The sequence below is a fragment of the Cricetulus griseus genome, assembly GCF_003668045.3.
Source record: "Cricetulus griseus strain 17A/GY chromosome 1 unlocalized genomic scaffold, alternate assembly CriGri-PICRH-1.0 chr1_1, whole genome shotgun sequence".
Classification (NCBI taxonomy): domain Eukaryota; kingdom Metazoa; phylum Chordata; class Mammalia; order Rodentia; family Cricetidae; genus Cricetulus; species Cricetulus griseus.
The window spans coordinates 33,384,638-33,400,872 of record NW_023276807.1 but is presented as its reverse complement, the minus strand read 5'-3'; the positions used below and the strand labels follow the sequence as shown (position 1 = coordinate 33,400,872).

Sequence of the window (16,235 nt, the reverse complement as noted above, 5' to 3'; positions counted from 1 at the left end):
ACATTAAACTTTTATAGCTGTCCTCATATTTCAGTTGAGGAAATTGTTAATGTGGCAGCTAAGATTCAAAAAAACAAGTTTATCTATCTGTGCAGAATGCATGTTCTTACTTTTATGTTATTCTATGCACATAGGCTTCCTCACAATAAAAACCCAGATTCTAGACAGACCCTGCATTAAGCATGTGTCCTTAGGTAGTTCATGTGTGCTTTTCATCAACATGCACATATGATTAGGAAAAATGAGATTTTTCAGAGTAGAGATTATAAGAAAAACCTGAGAATGAAGAGTGCTTTGAAGTTGAATTTGCTGTGTAGGAGTGAGTACTCTTAACATAGTTAGTGCTTCCATGTTTGCTACCAACACTTAATTATAGTTATCCTTAGCACATAACATATAAGAAGCTCTGGGCATTTCATTTGACCTGCCGATTCATGCAGTAAAGCACCTGAAGTTTTACTTTTCCAAAAATAATGTAACTGAGTTTTGTGATAGAAGGCAAAGGAAATAAAATTTCAGTTCTTTTGGACATCAATGCTGTTGTTAAAGATGGGGCAGTCAGATGTAAGATCCAAATAGTATGCTGAATATTAAACTTGATTACAAAGTTGTTGGAGGGGCTGGTGATGTAGTATGCAGTAGAGTACTTACTTACCTCCATGTGCAACACCCTGGGTTCAGTCTTTAGCACCACAACAATTCACTAATTCATTAAGCAGTTGTAGTTTTGTACTAGCATAGGGTTAGATAGTTAGACAGTTACAAAGGGGATCAGTTTTGTCCTATGCCAAAGTGATGGAGCTTTGAATAAATGTTACAGGGTCAATTAGATATAAAATTAGGATTATGGCCCCTGCCTCACACTATATGGAATAAACAATTCCAGTTTCATAATTGTCCCAAAAGTGAATACAAATTTTAGAAAATAATGTAGAATGACATTTTCATGACCTTGAGTTAATTTTTTGTTACAACTGTACCAGTAACATTAAACTTGAAAAAAAATCATCGGATATCATTAGTATAAAAAACTGTTGTTAATCAAAAATCACCATTGAATGAATGAAAATGCAATTACACAGTATATTCACAGTGTATTTACATACCCAAAGGAACACAATGAAAAGAGCACTTATCCAGAGTACTTTTATAATTCTCACAAAAAGATGGCTAACAGAAATGAATAAAAAGCCTTTAATATCTGCCTCTACAAACAGCCAAACACATTAAACCACAATGAGATATTATAGAGTAACTGAAAACTTAAAAACTACTAATATTTGTTGGCAAAGACACAGAGCAAGGGAATTCATAAGAGCCTTCAGAAGTGAAAATCCATACATTTATTTTGGCTTTATCTGGGCAGCTAATTATGTGATTAACCCTTTTTCTTATTAAGTACCCCCCAAATGCATACTGCATACACATAGACTAGAAAAATTGCAGTAGTTAACAGAATGGAAAATCAACAGCTTTCATATATGGTTCAGTTTCACAAACACAAAGTTGAGAAAAGAAGCCCAATACTAAGAATACATACTGCTTCGACATATGTCATAGTAAACTCAAAACAAAGTAAAACCTGATGTAAAGAACTCAGAATAGTATTAGACACATTTACTGGGCCATTATAATTAAAAAGCAGGATAACAAAATCTTCTAGGTTCCACAAAGCCAGCTCATGGGCCAGGGACAGGTCCTGATTTCACGGCTAGTGGCCCCACATACAGACCAAGTTACACAACTGCCATCCACATGCAGGGATGCCTTGCCCTTGATGCAGGGGGAGGAGCTTGTGTGGCATCACATGCACATGTGTGCTCATGAGTGTAGAAACAGGAATTAACAGTGTTGTTATCTGCCCTAGCTGTTGAACCAGGGTCTCTCACTTGAACCCAGAGCTTGCTAATTCCTGTCTCTGTCTCTGAAGCACTAGGGTCACAGGCAATCATCGCCATACCTGCCCCACATTTTCATGGTTCCTGTGGATATAAACTGGTACTCATGTTTGTGTTACTATTGCTCACCCACGAAACCCCCTCCCAAGCAGTGGGGTGCACATTTTTCAAAGATGTAAAGCATGTTTTTGAAATTATAACCAATCAAAGGGAAATAATTCGTAAACACTTGGTATTTACTTAGGAATACTATATACAAGTGAATACATTTTACTATTTATTATGAGTCAAGGGAACACTGTTATGAAATACTTAATGTGAAAACAGAAGCATGTTCCTGTCATTGAGTGATACACACTAATCCAAGGAGGTAGCGGTATTTCAGCCCACTCATTCATTCATTCAGTCCAAATTCCAAAGGGTTTTACAGAGTGACATTCCTGAAAGTTTCCACCATCTGCAATGTTCTTGAGAGCAATATACACCATTTGATGAAGTTAAATTATACCACCTGATGAAGCTCTCTACTGCCCCCTGCAGTGTTTCCCAAAAGTAGCAGCGTTAAAATATTACTCTAAGACAATTCTGTAGGAGATTGACCTGAGAGTGTAATAGTGTTCTTGGTCATTAGTAGGAAGACAATCATTTTTTTTTTCTGAAAAACAAAGATATCTCTAGACCAGAGTCAGATGTTTCCAAATGTCTCTAGATGGACAGGAATCAAACTGCTGTAACCTTTATCTATTTAATGCTGTGTTTGTGGTAATACTTGAGAAAAAACAGAAGAATTAATATTTATGAGGTCATTTACCATTGTTCAAGAAAGTAGAATCAATAGGAATTTAATTTTAGGGAAGAAGGTCTTACCATTAGTTTTAGTGTCCTGTGTCTTTCACATGTCTTGTTTTCTATTGTGTTGACTGTGCAGAGTTGACTAATGAAGCAGAAAGTTGCCTTTAAAACATTCTCCACCACATCACTCAAATTTCAATAGGAAAATAATATGATTTTTAAATTTTACATTCTTTATGAATGAACTAGAATTTGGCCTATTTAAAAATAATTCATAGTTTCAATAACAGGTGTAAAAAAAATTCTCTTCTTTGCTAGAGAATTATTCTCAACATCTACAGTAGAACATTTCAGACAAAATGAGAAATTTAAACTTCCCAGAGCAAACTTTGAATGCTAAACTAAAATGAAATAACCTTTCCCAACTTTGGCCTTTTGTGGCTTCAGATTTGTGTAGACATGTCTGACAGGTGGTCTGAGGGTCAGATAAGCCCAACTCTTAACTTTCTTTGAGACATTTTAAGTAAAAGGACTTGATAAGGTTTTGTAAACCATTTGCAAAATTCCTTTCATTAGGATCACATTTAAGTTGCCTTGTATGGTTCTGGGTTCTATAAGAGAATGACTTGAAAGGTGAATTTTATAACTGTATGTTGAAGTTTTCCTCAAATCTAAAAGCCTCATTTCCCCCCCTCTCTGTGTTTCAAATAGTTAGTACATGGTTTTAAATTTTATACATTTTGTCCAAGAGAAACTCCATGTGTTATGCAATGCCACTGTTAAGTAGAACAAAACAACAAAAATAAAACACATGTCTTTGTTTTATTCATTTATTTTTGCTATCTTAGTGGATGAGTAAATTCAGTAGTCATTCACTTTAATGATTTGATCTGACCCTATTTAAAAGAAGGCAAAAACAAATAATTGTGTCAGTTACTGTCTTTGGTAACTGTGATAGGTGTCTTCTACTATTAATTTGGTTTCTTAAGACAGAGAATTGATCTGCATGACAAATAATATGAAAAATGTTTTCCATTATGTTGTTTAGTCAAATTATTTTCTTATCGAACTGTTATTTTCACTATAGACTCTGGGATAGAATTATAAGATAGAATCTGCCATTTTATAAATTGATTATGGTAATACAAAGTATTGCTTATTATAATACACCAATACAGATAATTTATGGCCAGCTTAAAAATATAAACATCTAATATGTAAGCTTATATATTTCACTCTTATTATTTATCCACTTCTAAAATCCAGATATTTCGGTTAAGAAACCAGATTTATACATGAACTTTTTGGACTCTCATAAAAATATAGCAATAGAGATAAATCCCTTTTTATGTTCTCTTACCCATTCTATCACTTCTGATTATTATTATTTGGTAGCAATCTATAAATTTAAGAAAAATAATGCTTTCATAGCTGCAGTATGAGTTATCACATGAATTTCAACTCCATCCACTGATTAATAAACATCCAGTTCATATGTGTATACTATAATACTTGATAGTAGTTTGAAAACTGCTTGGCATTTGTTTATAGAATTTCAAAATAAAATTTTAGTTGTAACAAGTTCAGTATGTCTTTCATGGTTCCCATTTATTATTGATCCTCTGGGCTTTTTCAAGTAGAAATGCCTTCAGGCAATCGAGTCCTCTCCCTACCAGTCATCTGAACAAACTTTAATCGAACCAAGGCACCTCAAGGAACACTAGTGTATGACATAAAGTTATTAGTTACACCTGAGAGCCTTGTTTGTTTATAACCTTATCAGCTTCTGTTATGGCATTTTAAAAAAGATTTAAATAATATCATTTTTTGCAGATTCTTTTATTTGAATTAGAAACAAGATTGTTTTACATGACAATCCCAGTTCCCTTCTCCCTCCCATCCTCCCCTATCACCACCCCCCCCAATTAAAACCCTACCTATCACATATTCTTTCTGCTCACCCCCCCATGGTGAGTCCTTCCATGGGGGGGGGTCACCAGAGTCTATCGTATCATTTGGGATAGGGCCTAGGCCCATCCTCATGTGTCTTGGCTCAGGGAGTATTTCTCTATGTGGATCGGGCTCCCAAAGTCCACATCTATGCAAGGGATAAGTACTGAACTACTACAGGAGGTCCCGAAGACTTCTGAGGTTTCCTCACTGAAACCCATTTTCCTGTGGTCTGGATCAGTCCCATGCTGGTATTCCAGCTATCAGTCTGGGGAGCAAGAGTTCCCCGATGTTCAGGTCAGCTGTTTCTGTGGGTTCACCAGCCTGGTCTGGACCCCTTTGCTCTTCACTCTTCCGTCTCTGCATCTGGATTCCATTTCAGTTCAGTGATTAGTTGTAGGTGTCTGCTTCTACTTCCACCAGCTGCTGGATGAGGGTTATAGGGTGGCATATAAGTCAGTTATCAATCTCATTGTCAGGGGAGGCCTTTTAAGGTAGCCTCTCCTCTGTTGCTTATATTGTTAGCTGGTGTCATCTTTGTAGATCTCCAGAAATTTCCCTAGTTCCTGATTTCTCTGTAAACCTGAAATGTCTCTCTCTATGGATTTTTATAAGAAACATGGAGTGCAGGTGAAAGGCTCCTTCTCATCATGTGACCTCAAAAAATAGAGATTTTTGCATCATTGTTCTGCTAACAGGGACACTTAGGTGATTCTTTCTGTTTTTGTTCTCTGATCATCATTTTTGTTGCTAACTTTTGTTTGACTTTTGTTTCACCTCAAAATGTTACACTCAGTATCTTTTAGGTCATTCTTTGCTAATATAGAATGCTAACAGTTATCCTAGGACAACTACTAATATCTCCTAGATGATCTTCCCAAATTACCATCCAAATTTACATTCAGTTTTAGATTGCATTAAGCTTTATGTCAAGTTATGGATCTATTTGTAAGATCTCCTCTTTTAAACTGCACGGAACTTCTGTAAACCAAAACTCCACGAATTTTCAAGCAAATAACCTAAGTATTATAGGAAACATTATCGAAAATAAAGATTCAAGAGTAAGTTAAGAACAATCTGGACTTTTATGGTCAAATGTAATTTTAAATTTTTTGTCTTCCATCCACTCTGTCACTATTCATTGAAATAATAGCTGAGCACCTACTGCTCCTTAGCCCACAGTGCTCAATTCCTAGCTTGCTAGTCAATGATGTGAAAATACAGGGGTCAGATGAGAAGAAAATCTGCACCACACCTTGTGATCACAACATCATAAAAGCTTCACTGTAACTAAAGACGATCAAATAACAGTTCCTGTGCTGTCTGCAACAGTCACATTGTGCTATTGTTGTTTCCTTTGAATCATCACAAAAACTCCATGAAAAGACATTATTGTCATTTCACAAAGTAAGATGTTGCTCAAAGAGTTGAAATTTAATACTAGCCAATATAGCAGGGTCTTTCAAGCCAAGATGGATGTTATCTGTGTCTTTCAATGCTAAAGGTTATCTTTCATTCAAATGTAACACAGAAATAACTATCTTGTAGAGAAAAGGAAATGGGTATTTCAGCCTGTAATACACTTTTATTCCATTTGTTTGTAATGATCACAGCTCTTTTCAGTGATTCTTATAATTTAAATACTATATCAAAGGCATTTTCTATGAAATTATAAGAGCTAATCAGACGGCCTGCAATGTGCTTAGAAATGATTATTATTATTCTGATTATTAAGAATTATATATGTGCATTACTTAAAACTTAAAATACAAGTGTATTAAAAACATAAGTCATCCTGTAATTTGTAGAACATGACTAGTTTTTACTTTATTTATTTTACCAAAGACAGTATACATTTACTCAATATGTAAATTTTGTTCAAAAAGTACATGTCTTGTCCTTATGTTAATGGCCCAATTGTGTACTCTTTCCATGTTTGGATCTTACAGCTCTGTCATGATTTTGTAATGTGATTATATCACTTCCTGTGATATCTGTTGTATTTTGCAACTTGGTTGACCACTTCTTTATTTTCTATATGACACTTTTTCACACTCATATATGGACAGAATTACAATGAGTTTGAATGTATTGCTTGACAAGAGAGCACCGCTTATGCAAAGTGTAATTCCAAAGTGAATTTGCTGTCTTCATGGAATGTGTTTAAAGTTCCATCAGCTTGTAACACAGTATTTTCCTTGATTAACTACAAACAAATATTCCCACTGGTACTCAGAAGAATTATTTTTCCGTCCTTGTTGTCATCATATATATATATATATATATATATATATATATATATATATATATATATATATATATATGTTTAAAGACAACCTAATGTCCTGTGCATGTCTCCCATTGCATAGTAGAAATGTTCTGTTGGTGCTCTTGGTTCAGTGAATACATGACCTATTCTGCATTTCTATGTGATTTGGAAAGGTCAGAAGTTGATTTTAGTCTTAGCAGAGTTGTAGGGGAAGAGCTCTAGCAACCTTCCTGTCACACAAAGTCCCTCACTGTTCCTTTTTTTCTGGAGCATAGTTAACAATAGATGCTAATAGAAGCATTATGGCATGTTATTGTACTTGGCAGTTTCCAAAAAATATATCTGATTACTGTTTTATTCTCTGGCTTTTTTAAGGATTGACTGGCAAACAATATATGTATACATAGATATACATTGTATTATGTGTTGATAGACATGTAGATAGTATTTTGAAATACACAGAAGCTATTATCACACATATCTCACAGAATGGGTTTCCTTCAGTCACGTTGCATTCATAACTGTTCTTTCCATTAGTAAACATTTTAGATCTGCAAACTTTTGACTCTTGAGTTTTGTGTCATATGTGAGATTTTCCCCAAGCAAATATATCATGCGCATGAATTGGGTAGTTATGATATTGTGTCATTTTTCAGTGATTTTAAGGTCTCCTCTAATGTTCAACTTTAAGTATTTATTTCATGCTGCCATATCTAGACCAGCTTTTCCCCTTTTCTCTTAATGCTAGGAACCAAGTCTAGAGCGTTGAGCATTTTAACCATGTGCTCTATCCACTTCACTACAATCTAATTTTAAAAGTCTGTTATCTAAGGGGGCACTCAAAGGCCCCAGACTGATAGCTGAGAAACCAGCATATGACCTACCGAGACCCCATGTATATGGGTATCAGTTAGGAGGCCTGGGTAATCTATGGGGCCTCTAGTAGTGGCTAAGTATTTATCCCTAACATACAAATGGACTTTGGGAATCCATTCCACATAGAGGGATAATCTCTCAGCCTAGTCACACGGGAGAGGGCCTAAGCCCTACTGCAAATGATATGACAGAACTTGAAGATGTCCCATGGAAGGTCTTACCCTTCCTGGGGAGCAGAAAGGATAGGGGGTTGGTGGAGGGAAGGAGAGGAGGGGAGGGAGAGGGAACTAGGATTGACATGTGAAACAAGCTTCTTTATAATTTAAATAAAAAATTAAAAAGTCTGTTATTTAATAATATTTTCACTAAAAGTATATATTTTATATTTTCCTAAACATAATATTATGTATTTTAAAGTATAAATATAAATATCAATGTAAACATTTTATATATTCATAAAAGTAATATTATGCATTTCAAAGACTATGCTTAAAGACTAGTTGTATAGATGCTAGTATATAACTCTAGAGGTAATTTCTGTCACTTTGCTTGTATATGGTAGCAGGGAAAAAAAAATATATATATATATATATATAATATATATATAATATATATGAATAAGTTTTAAGCCAGCAAATTTGTCTATTGTAAAAGAGCTGGAACTACAACAAAGAATTTAAAAATTTTTAAAGTTTAAAAATTCTATCTCACAATTTTTGGTCTTAAAAACAAATACAGTTTAACTGTGCCAGTTGAGACATTGAATATTAATATTAAAATAATTTCACCATAAAATTGAAGCAAGCCAAGATTTGTTAATAAGGATTTTATTAGCAGATTCAGTGTGTGCCACGTTAAAGTGGAAGGGTTTGGTTTGTCTTCCTAAACTCTCAGTCTGGTGGAGTGTTGACCTTGTACTTTTGTTTGACAGGCTTTTGCAGGCAAAGACCTGGAGGAACAGTTGCGGTCAGTGTCCAGTGTAGATGAGCTCATGTCCGTCCTGTACCCAGACTACTGGAAAATGTACAAGTGCCAGCTAAGGAAAGGTGGCTGGCAGCAGCCCACTCTCAACACAAGGACAGGGGACAATGTAAAATTTGCTGCTGCACATTACAATACAGAAATCCTGAAAAGTAAGTACAAGCAACAAGTGCAAGAAGAGCCTCAGGAGTTCAACAGTGATGATCATAGTGTGAACCTTTGCTTCCAGCTCAATATGTTTGAAGCCCAGACCTCAATAAAGAAAATAGAAATGAACAAAATTACTTTGAGTAAAACACTTTGGGAATTCTTTCTATGTAGTTAGATGATTTCTTGAAATTCACAGCTAGAAAACACATGCATCACATTTATTTTGGGAATTGGGATAATAGTCCACTGCAAACATTTGAAAATACTTAAATAAATTTTCTTCACTGTGTTAATTTATTTTAGTTACTTAGGTTTGTTTAAATGCTTATATCTCAAGAAAATTAGTATTTTAAGAAAAACAGAAGCACATGAATTTCCCCTTTTTGGGATATGTTTAATTTCACTTTTGTACTAGAAAATTTATACATTATGCATAAGAGGCATAACACTCTGGGCAATATTTTCGTATACAGGCAGACACACACACACACACACACACACACACACACACACACACACACAGACACACACACATGCTTGAAAATAATGAAAAAAAAGTTACTAACCCACACCACCTCCCCAAAGCTTCTTGTTGTCCTGTTACCTCAGAAATAGCTGATTCAGAATTGCCCTTTATGAAGTAGAATATCTGCCATAACATTTCACAAAAATTATAATGTGTGTAAAATCACATAATATGAGTTGGCAGGCCAATTTAAGAAAAAAGCCATCTGTAGTTTTAAGTATTTCTGTGTTTTAAGGTTTGTATTGGTGTCAGATAGATGACTCAGTGAGTAACATAGCTGACTCTGCAAGCATGAAGACATGAATTTGATTCCCCAACACCCATGTAAAGGTCTACATAGCTATGGGTGACTATAACCACAGCATTGCAGAGAATAGATCAAGGGAAATCCTGATGGCCAGCCAGCCTAGCCTAAACAGAGAGTTTCTAGTTCACTGAGAAAACCTGTATCAAGACAATAAGGTAGAGGATGAAAGAGGACATTTTGTCTCCCTCTAGCCTCTGCACAGCAGGCACCCCACCACATGTACACACGCAAATACAGTTTGGTATTGCAATGTACATTTAAAGTGAATCCAGACACATTAACTGGAATCATGGTGGAATAACTCAAAATTTATTGTCCTTAAAAGTGTTATTTTAGAGGAAATACGGAAGACATAAACTACAACACTTACAAGCTGCGTCATTTTTAATATAGTAGAGAATCAACCATGTCACAGGTAAGCCAACAACATATTAGAAGCAGGAGTTCAAGAGAAAGAATGAGGGGGATAAGAAATTTAATTGTCCTGAAAAGAGTCAAGTCAGTTTAAGCTACAAGTTGTAATAATTGGAAAATAACCTCGCTTTTCACATAGCTACTGTCATGACATTATTCAAAACTGTTGGATAGTTTGCCTGAAAAATGAGTTTTGAATTGACACCAAAACCATAGTTTTCTTCTCATTGGCATGTCAGTTTCAAAAGAAAAGCAAAAGCATGCTGTTTACATTTGCTTCATGACCACAGAAATTGTACATGTCAGGCAAAGAGCATGTCTTTGTTTTTGCACATCTGGTAAGCATCTATGTACTCAATTTCCCTTTTTTAAGAAAGGAGAGTCAAACATTTGTGTTAGGGTAGTGGTATAATTTTTTAAATCCTTAATTTAATTCTAATTTTTTTGTTTACTTCCCCATGGAAATCATTTTAAAAGGAAATTTCCTCGACTATTCTGCTGAATCTTATCTTACATTCCGATTCATAGGGAAACTTAGGATCCAGTTGGTTGTTTCTGATTCTTTTACACTAAAACTTAAGATCTGAAATCAAATATGAGTAACTTCCCAATGCTGTTGGCTTTGTTTCTTCCTTGGTGGCTTCTGTGTAACTCATGGACTTCCCTATGATTGACAGGTATTGATAATGAGTGGAGAAAGACTCAATGCATGCCACGTGAGGTGTGTATAGATGTGGGGAAGGAGTTTGGAGCAGCCACAAACACCTTCTTTAAACCTCCATGTGTGTCCGTCTACAGATGTGGGGGCTGTTGCAACAGCGAGGGGCTGCAATGCATGAACACCAGCACAGGTTACCTCAGCAAGACGGTAGGTGTTACATATCTCAGTTCTACTTTAGAGCTCTCTGAGTGATCAGGGAAATAGGATACCTCTGATCCCACTGTGGTGACATACTTCATGTAAGAGGTTCTTAGGTTTTATTAGGGGAATGATGTAAATGTTTCCATTATCTTGTGTTATTGATGCTCCAATTTCACAAAAAAGAAATCAATGCATTATAAACTCTGCTTATATAATAAAATCAAGGTTTAGTCAAGAAAACAATAAACATGCATGCCCTAGTACAATTGCATGTGTATATACAGAGTTATATTATATATAATCTACAGCATGTACAGCAGTTAGAATATGTATGTCTACCTACACTGTGTAAGCATTCATTCATAGCTGCGTTTGTCATGAACTTTAAGAATAAACATTATCAAGCATTAGAGAGATAACTCAGTAGTTAATTTGGAAGCATAAGTTTGTGAGTTTAGTCTCCAGTACCAAAGTACTGCACAGTGATACAGGTTTATAATTCTTGTGATAAGGAGTCAGAGATAGGGTCAATGGCCATCTAGGCTAAACCAGTAAGTAAGCCCCAGGTCTCAGTGAGAGACACTGTCTCTAGTAACAGAGTAGTTGACTTCTAAGATATTATACCTGAGGTTTACCTCTGGCTGTCATATATACATGCACTTGCACTCCCACACAGATGAACACACACATACACACACACACACACACACACACACACACACACACACACACACACACGAAAAACCATTTTCATTTAGCAACAAAGCACTTTTAAATGTTTAAACCCTTTGGCTTTAGAAATGTAGCAAAAATATTCACTCAAAATACAAAGTAAAATGATCATATTCTATGGTGCAATAAAAATAGAAAAATTAAACACTGTAAAATTTTATAAAATTGATCGTTTAATTGAATACATATTTTATCTGATCAACAATAACATATAAATATTTTCTTATTTAGTATGATGTCAATGACCATGGAATTAAGAATATTCCCTCTATTATTCCTGGTCTATCTAGTCAAAAATTAATCTTTAAGCCTAGCTAAAAGGTATATGTGAAGGCACTAGAGCAGAGGGGAGTGGGCAATCCCTAGGAATTAAAGATTGCCAAGAAAATTGGACTTATAAAAAGGGTTGAAAGACAGTATATTAGGAGATATTAAAAGGTAAATCACAGGGCAGTCATCAGGCCTTGATAACTACTATAATCTTATTCTCAAAGCAATGGGGCTAAGTGAATAGCCTTTTAGCTTGAGAAAGACAATATTAGACATGTGTTGTTTACAACAACAATCTGGTGTAAGCATGAGGACAGGATAGATGTGGGAGAGAGGAAGCTGAAGTGTGGAAAGCAGAAAGGTTACCATCTCACTAACTGGTAAGAGCATCATAGGCACCTTGATGCACTAGAACAGCAGAAACATGGGCATTTAAGAAACTTGTGGGATGGCTAGCTAACATTTGTCTGAAGACCCCTCTTTTCCAACTGCACACTCATGGTCTCTCATGGTTTGCTTTTCATAGTGATTCATTGCAAATCTCTCCTTATTTTCATAATCCCTACTTAAAAATGTGACTCAGCTTTCTTCTAGAAAGGCAGTCTGTGTGACTCTGATGGTCAGAGAAGCAACTAAGTCAATCTCTTTCTCCCCCCATTTTCCTCTGTTTTGTTAAGTTACACTGTCATCAGTTTGGTCAAGCCAAGTATTCTGCGAACTAAAAATTCAATCAACAATTCCACTAAATAAATGTAACTTCCAAGTATCTCTGGGACACAGATACTGTCTTCACTCTGATGTAGCCCACATTTATCTCTCACTAGGAGCATAAAACATGAATCTAATAGCTGCTGTCCCACGTCCATACTTAGTTCCTTCCAACATACTTGAAACATTTGGTAGTGACATAAACTCTTTTCAGTAGCACTGTATTCTTGAGTCTGGGCCAGCATTTATCCAGTGTCCTGATAAGCTTGTGTTTGCCTATTGCAATACCCAGAAAAACATGTCTTCCCATTTACAAAGACCGAAAGTCTAATACTTTTTTATTGCCCCCTCTTTAATATGCGATTTCCCAGGCTCACCATAAACCCTCATTCTCAGCTCCCATATTTCACTGCTTTGACCCTCAAAAGCTGCTTGTCACTGCTACTCAGCTTCCTTTAGCTCTTGGATTATGTACCTGTTCACCTGACAGTCATTTCAATGTTGTGCACTCTTTCAGAAACATCTCCTTACATCTTATCTAGAGAAGCTCTGAGTACCCTCAGAGTTACTTATACAAGTCATTTCTACTTATCCATGGCATCAGGCTGTATTGTTCCATAGCCTCTATTATTACCTGTCCTTGACCAACATCACATGATCTTTCATGTTTGTATTTTTTAATTTAATTTTGGTTTTGTTATTGTTTTGAGACAGGGTTTCTCTGTGGCTTTGGGGGCTGTCCTGAAACTAGATCTTGTAGAACAGGCTGGTCTCGAACTCACAGAGATCCACCTGCCTCTGCCTCCTGAGTGCTGGAATTAAAGGCGTGCATCACTTTATTCTTTCCATCATTCCAAGAAAACAAAATTTGTTGCTTATTAACATAGAGAATACAGGGCAATGCTTGGCACATGGAAAACACTTGGCCTGAGTGGAATGAATAACTGAGTAAAAGGGTACTCAAGATCAGAGTTCAAGTTTGGGGTGTGCTGGTTTTATGAGTTTGAAAGTACTGAAAGCTGCAGATATTAGGGTGACAGGGGACATCAAATTCTAGTGAAGTGGCTGGGTCTGTTACTTTTGATTTGGAAGAAAGCATCATAGGGATAATTGTTATTTTTAAGTGAAGCCTAATGTACTTATTAATAGCATATTTATTTATCAGAAGAGAAAAAGATACCAAAGTAAAATTAGCGTACATTATTTTTCTCAACCACTACTATTTTCATTTTGTAAAACCCTACTCTCCTCCTATTATGAGCATCCTTTTGGGTGCTTTTGTTTAGACTAAAAGAATCAGAATTACTTTAATTCATTTAAATGAGTGGTGGTCCATCATGATTTACAGTAAACTGTGACATATACATCCTGTCCAAATAGAATTTTAGTATGTGCCAAGATAATTAGTATTTGGGGCTGGAAAAATAACTCAGAGGTTAAGAATGCTGATCTTATACAAGACTAGAGTTCAATTCCCAGCACCACGATCTGGTGGTTCCCAAAGGCTTGTAACTTCAGCTGCAGGGGATCCAAATGCTCTTGTGTACATATTTGCCACACCCCCACATATATGCACACATAATTAAAACTAAACTTGCAAAATAAAATTTATATTCATCATGCCATTAAAAGCAGTGCAAGGGTTATGAATGAGAACTCCACAGATGTGCAGATGTGAATCCCATGAGCTTTACATCCCAAAAGATTAAGGCATGAATCTCCCAAAGGCAGGATAGAATGTTCAGTTGTATTTTCTTTTTAATACAGTTTGTTAAATCTTCTACTCAATAACTTTCTCCTAAGTTTATAAAAAAAATTTGACAATGTACACATGGGAATGTGTCAAGATTTATATCCAAAAAATGAAACAAGTTTCTTACGGGTACATTTCTTTAAGGTAAAAGAAGAAAACAAACGAACAAAAAATTCCCAAGCTTCTGCTTTGTTAAAGTTTCAGACACACATTAGAGTAGCCAGAGTTCTCAGTCTAAGTCATACAAACTTTAAGAACATTAGGGCTTCAAGCGTTGTGTTCTGATTGTTGATTTTTTAAAATGGAAACTTCATAGAAATGTTTTTTTATGGGTCTCGGAAAAGGGCAGGTTATCAGAATGCGTGAGGAAGCCAGTTTCTAGTTGCAAAATAAAACCACATGGGCTGAGAGCTTCAAACTGAAGTAATCAATAACAACTGCTTTAGACATTTCCCCCTTGAACATGAAGAAATATAGATTGTATGCCATCTTAACCTCTTGTATAAACATGCTCTAAGTGTATTTTCTTCCATGAGATTGTATATTTAGGAGATAAACCCAAAAGCTGAAGTGAGTCTTGCAGAAAGTAAGTTATTTGGTGATAAATGTAGAGGCAGAAGAAAGGTGTCTGCTTTGAAGCCACATGCTTGGTGTAAGATGCTCTCGAATGTTCCTATTTACCCGAAACGCCATCCTAAAGATGGGACTAAATGAAGAAAAATTACTAAGACCATGGATCTCACCAGAAGGCCTAAAGTTTGCATTCAAGAAACTGGGTCTTTAGGCTGGTGAAACCCACAGAAACAGCTGACCTGAACAATAGGGAGCTCATGGTCCCCAGACCATATAAACATACATGCTGGCAAAATCATCCCTTTATACTTTATGTTTAAATAAAATGTATCATAATTTCTTTGTAGCATAATATATTTATGCCTCGGTATAAAATAGAACTTTATAGTAAAAGTGGGCACTATGGTTTTGTGCTGTAGATAGAAACATTTCTTCCAAAATGCTGCAGTAGTGTGAACAATTAATTTATTCCCCTCATACATACTCATGTATTTGATAAATAGAATGTGATAAATAGAATGACTTATCTTTAGCAAGTTAATATTTGGCAACTGCAGTTGTTGGAAAGGTTTCCTCTTGATGGGAAGAAAGAGCTCTTGGCCAGGAAGAGTTAACAGAAAGTTTTGCACTAATAATATTTTCCTGAAGAGAGTAACAAATCCATCTTTGGAAAATACTTCTTTGGTCAAATAATGTTATTGATATATAAGATTTTATTGAGTACTCTGAAAACTCCTGATTTGAAGTTTTAACCTGTTTGTAACACAGTGCGTGAATTTCATGCATGACAGGATGTTAAAATTAGTTCGAACTGGATGTCAAAACTCTGTATTTTCTCTGCTTTTCATCCTAGATTCAATCTGTGTTCCACAGGCTTTGACCAGCTCTGTGTGCAGCTGGAACACTAAGTATAACGGATAACATAAACTTTGAACTTTCATCTTTTCCTATTTTTAAGAATTATTAGTTTAAATGCCTTATAGTCTTAAGTCTGATTTTATTATTGTTATTATACCCTGCAGCGTTTAATTTTTTTATGCTGAATGTGCTCAAAGTTAGGATAGTTAGAGGAAAAGCATATTACATTTTCTATATGAAGATATTTTAAAGTCTCAATTTGTGATCATAATTGTATCCAAAGGTATTCCTGTTAAATATATTAATGAAGTATAGC

The 16,235-nt window shown here is 35.5% G+C and overlaps 1 protein-coding gene across 2 annotated transcripts in view; it reads left to right on the top strand.

The window, feature by feature from the left end:
• Positions 1 to 16,235, top strand: part of Vegfc (vascular endothelial growth factor C) — a 95,130-nt gene that overhangs the window by 56,104 nt on the left and 22,791 nt on the right. For both annotated transcript variants that reach the window (XM_027391044.2, XM_027391045.2), the window contains exons 2-3: positions 8,717 to 8,918; positions 10,841 to 11,031. In XM_027391044.2, coding sequence (XP_027246845.1) covers positions 8,717 to 8,918; positions 10,841 to 11,031 — 393 coding nt within the window. The remainder of the gene's footprint in view (positions 1 to 8,716; positions 8,919 to 10,840; positions 11,032 to 16,235) is intronic.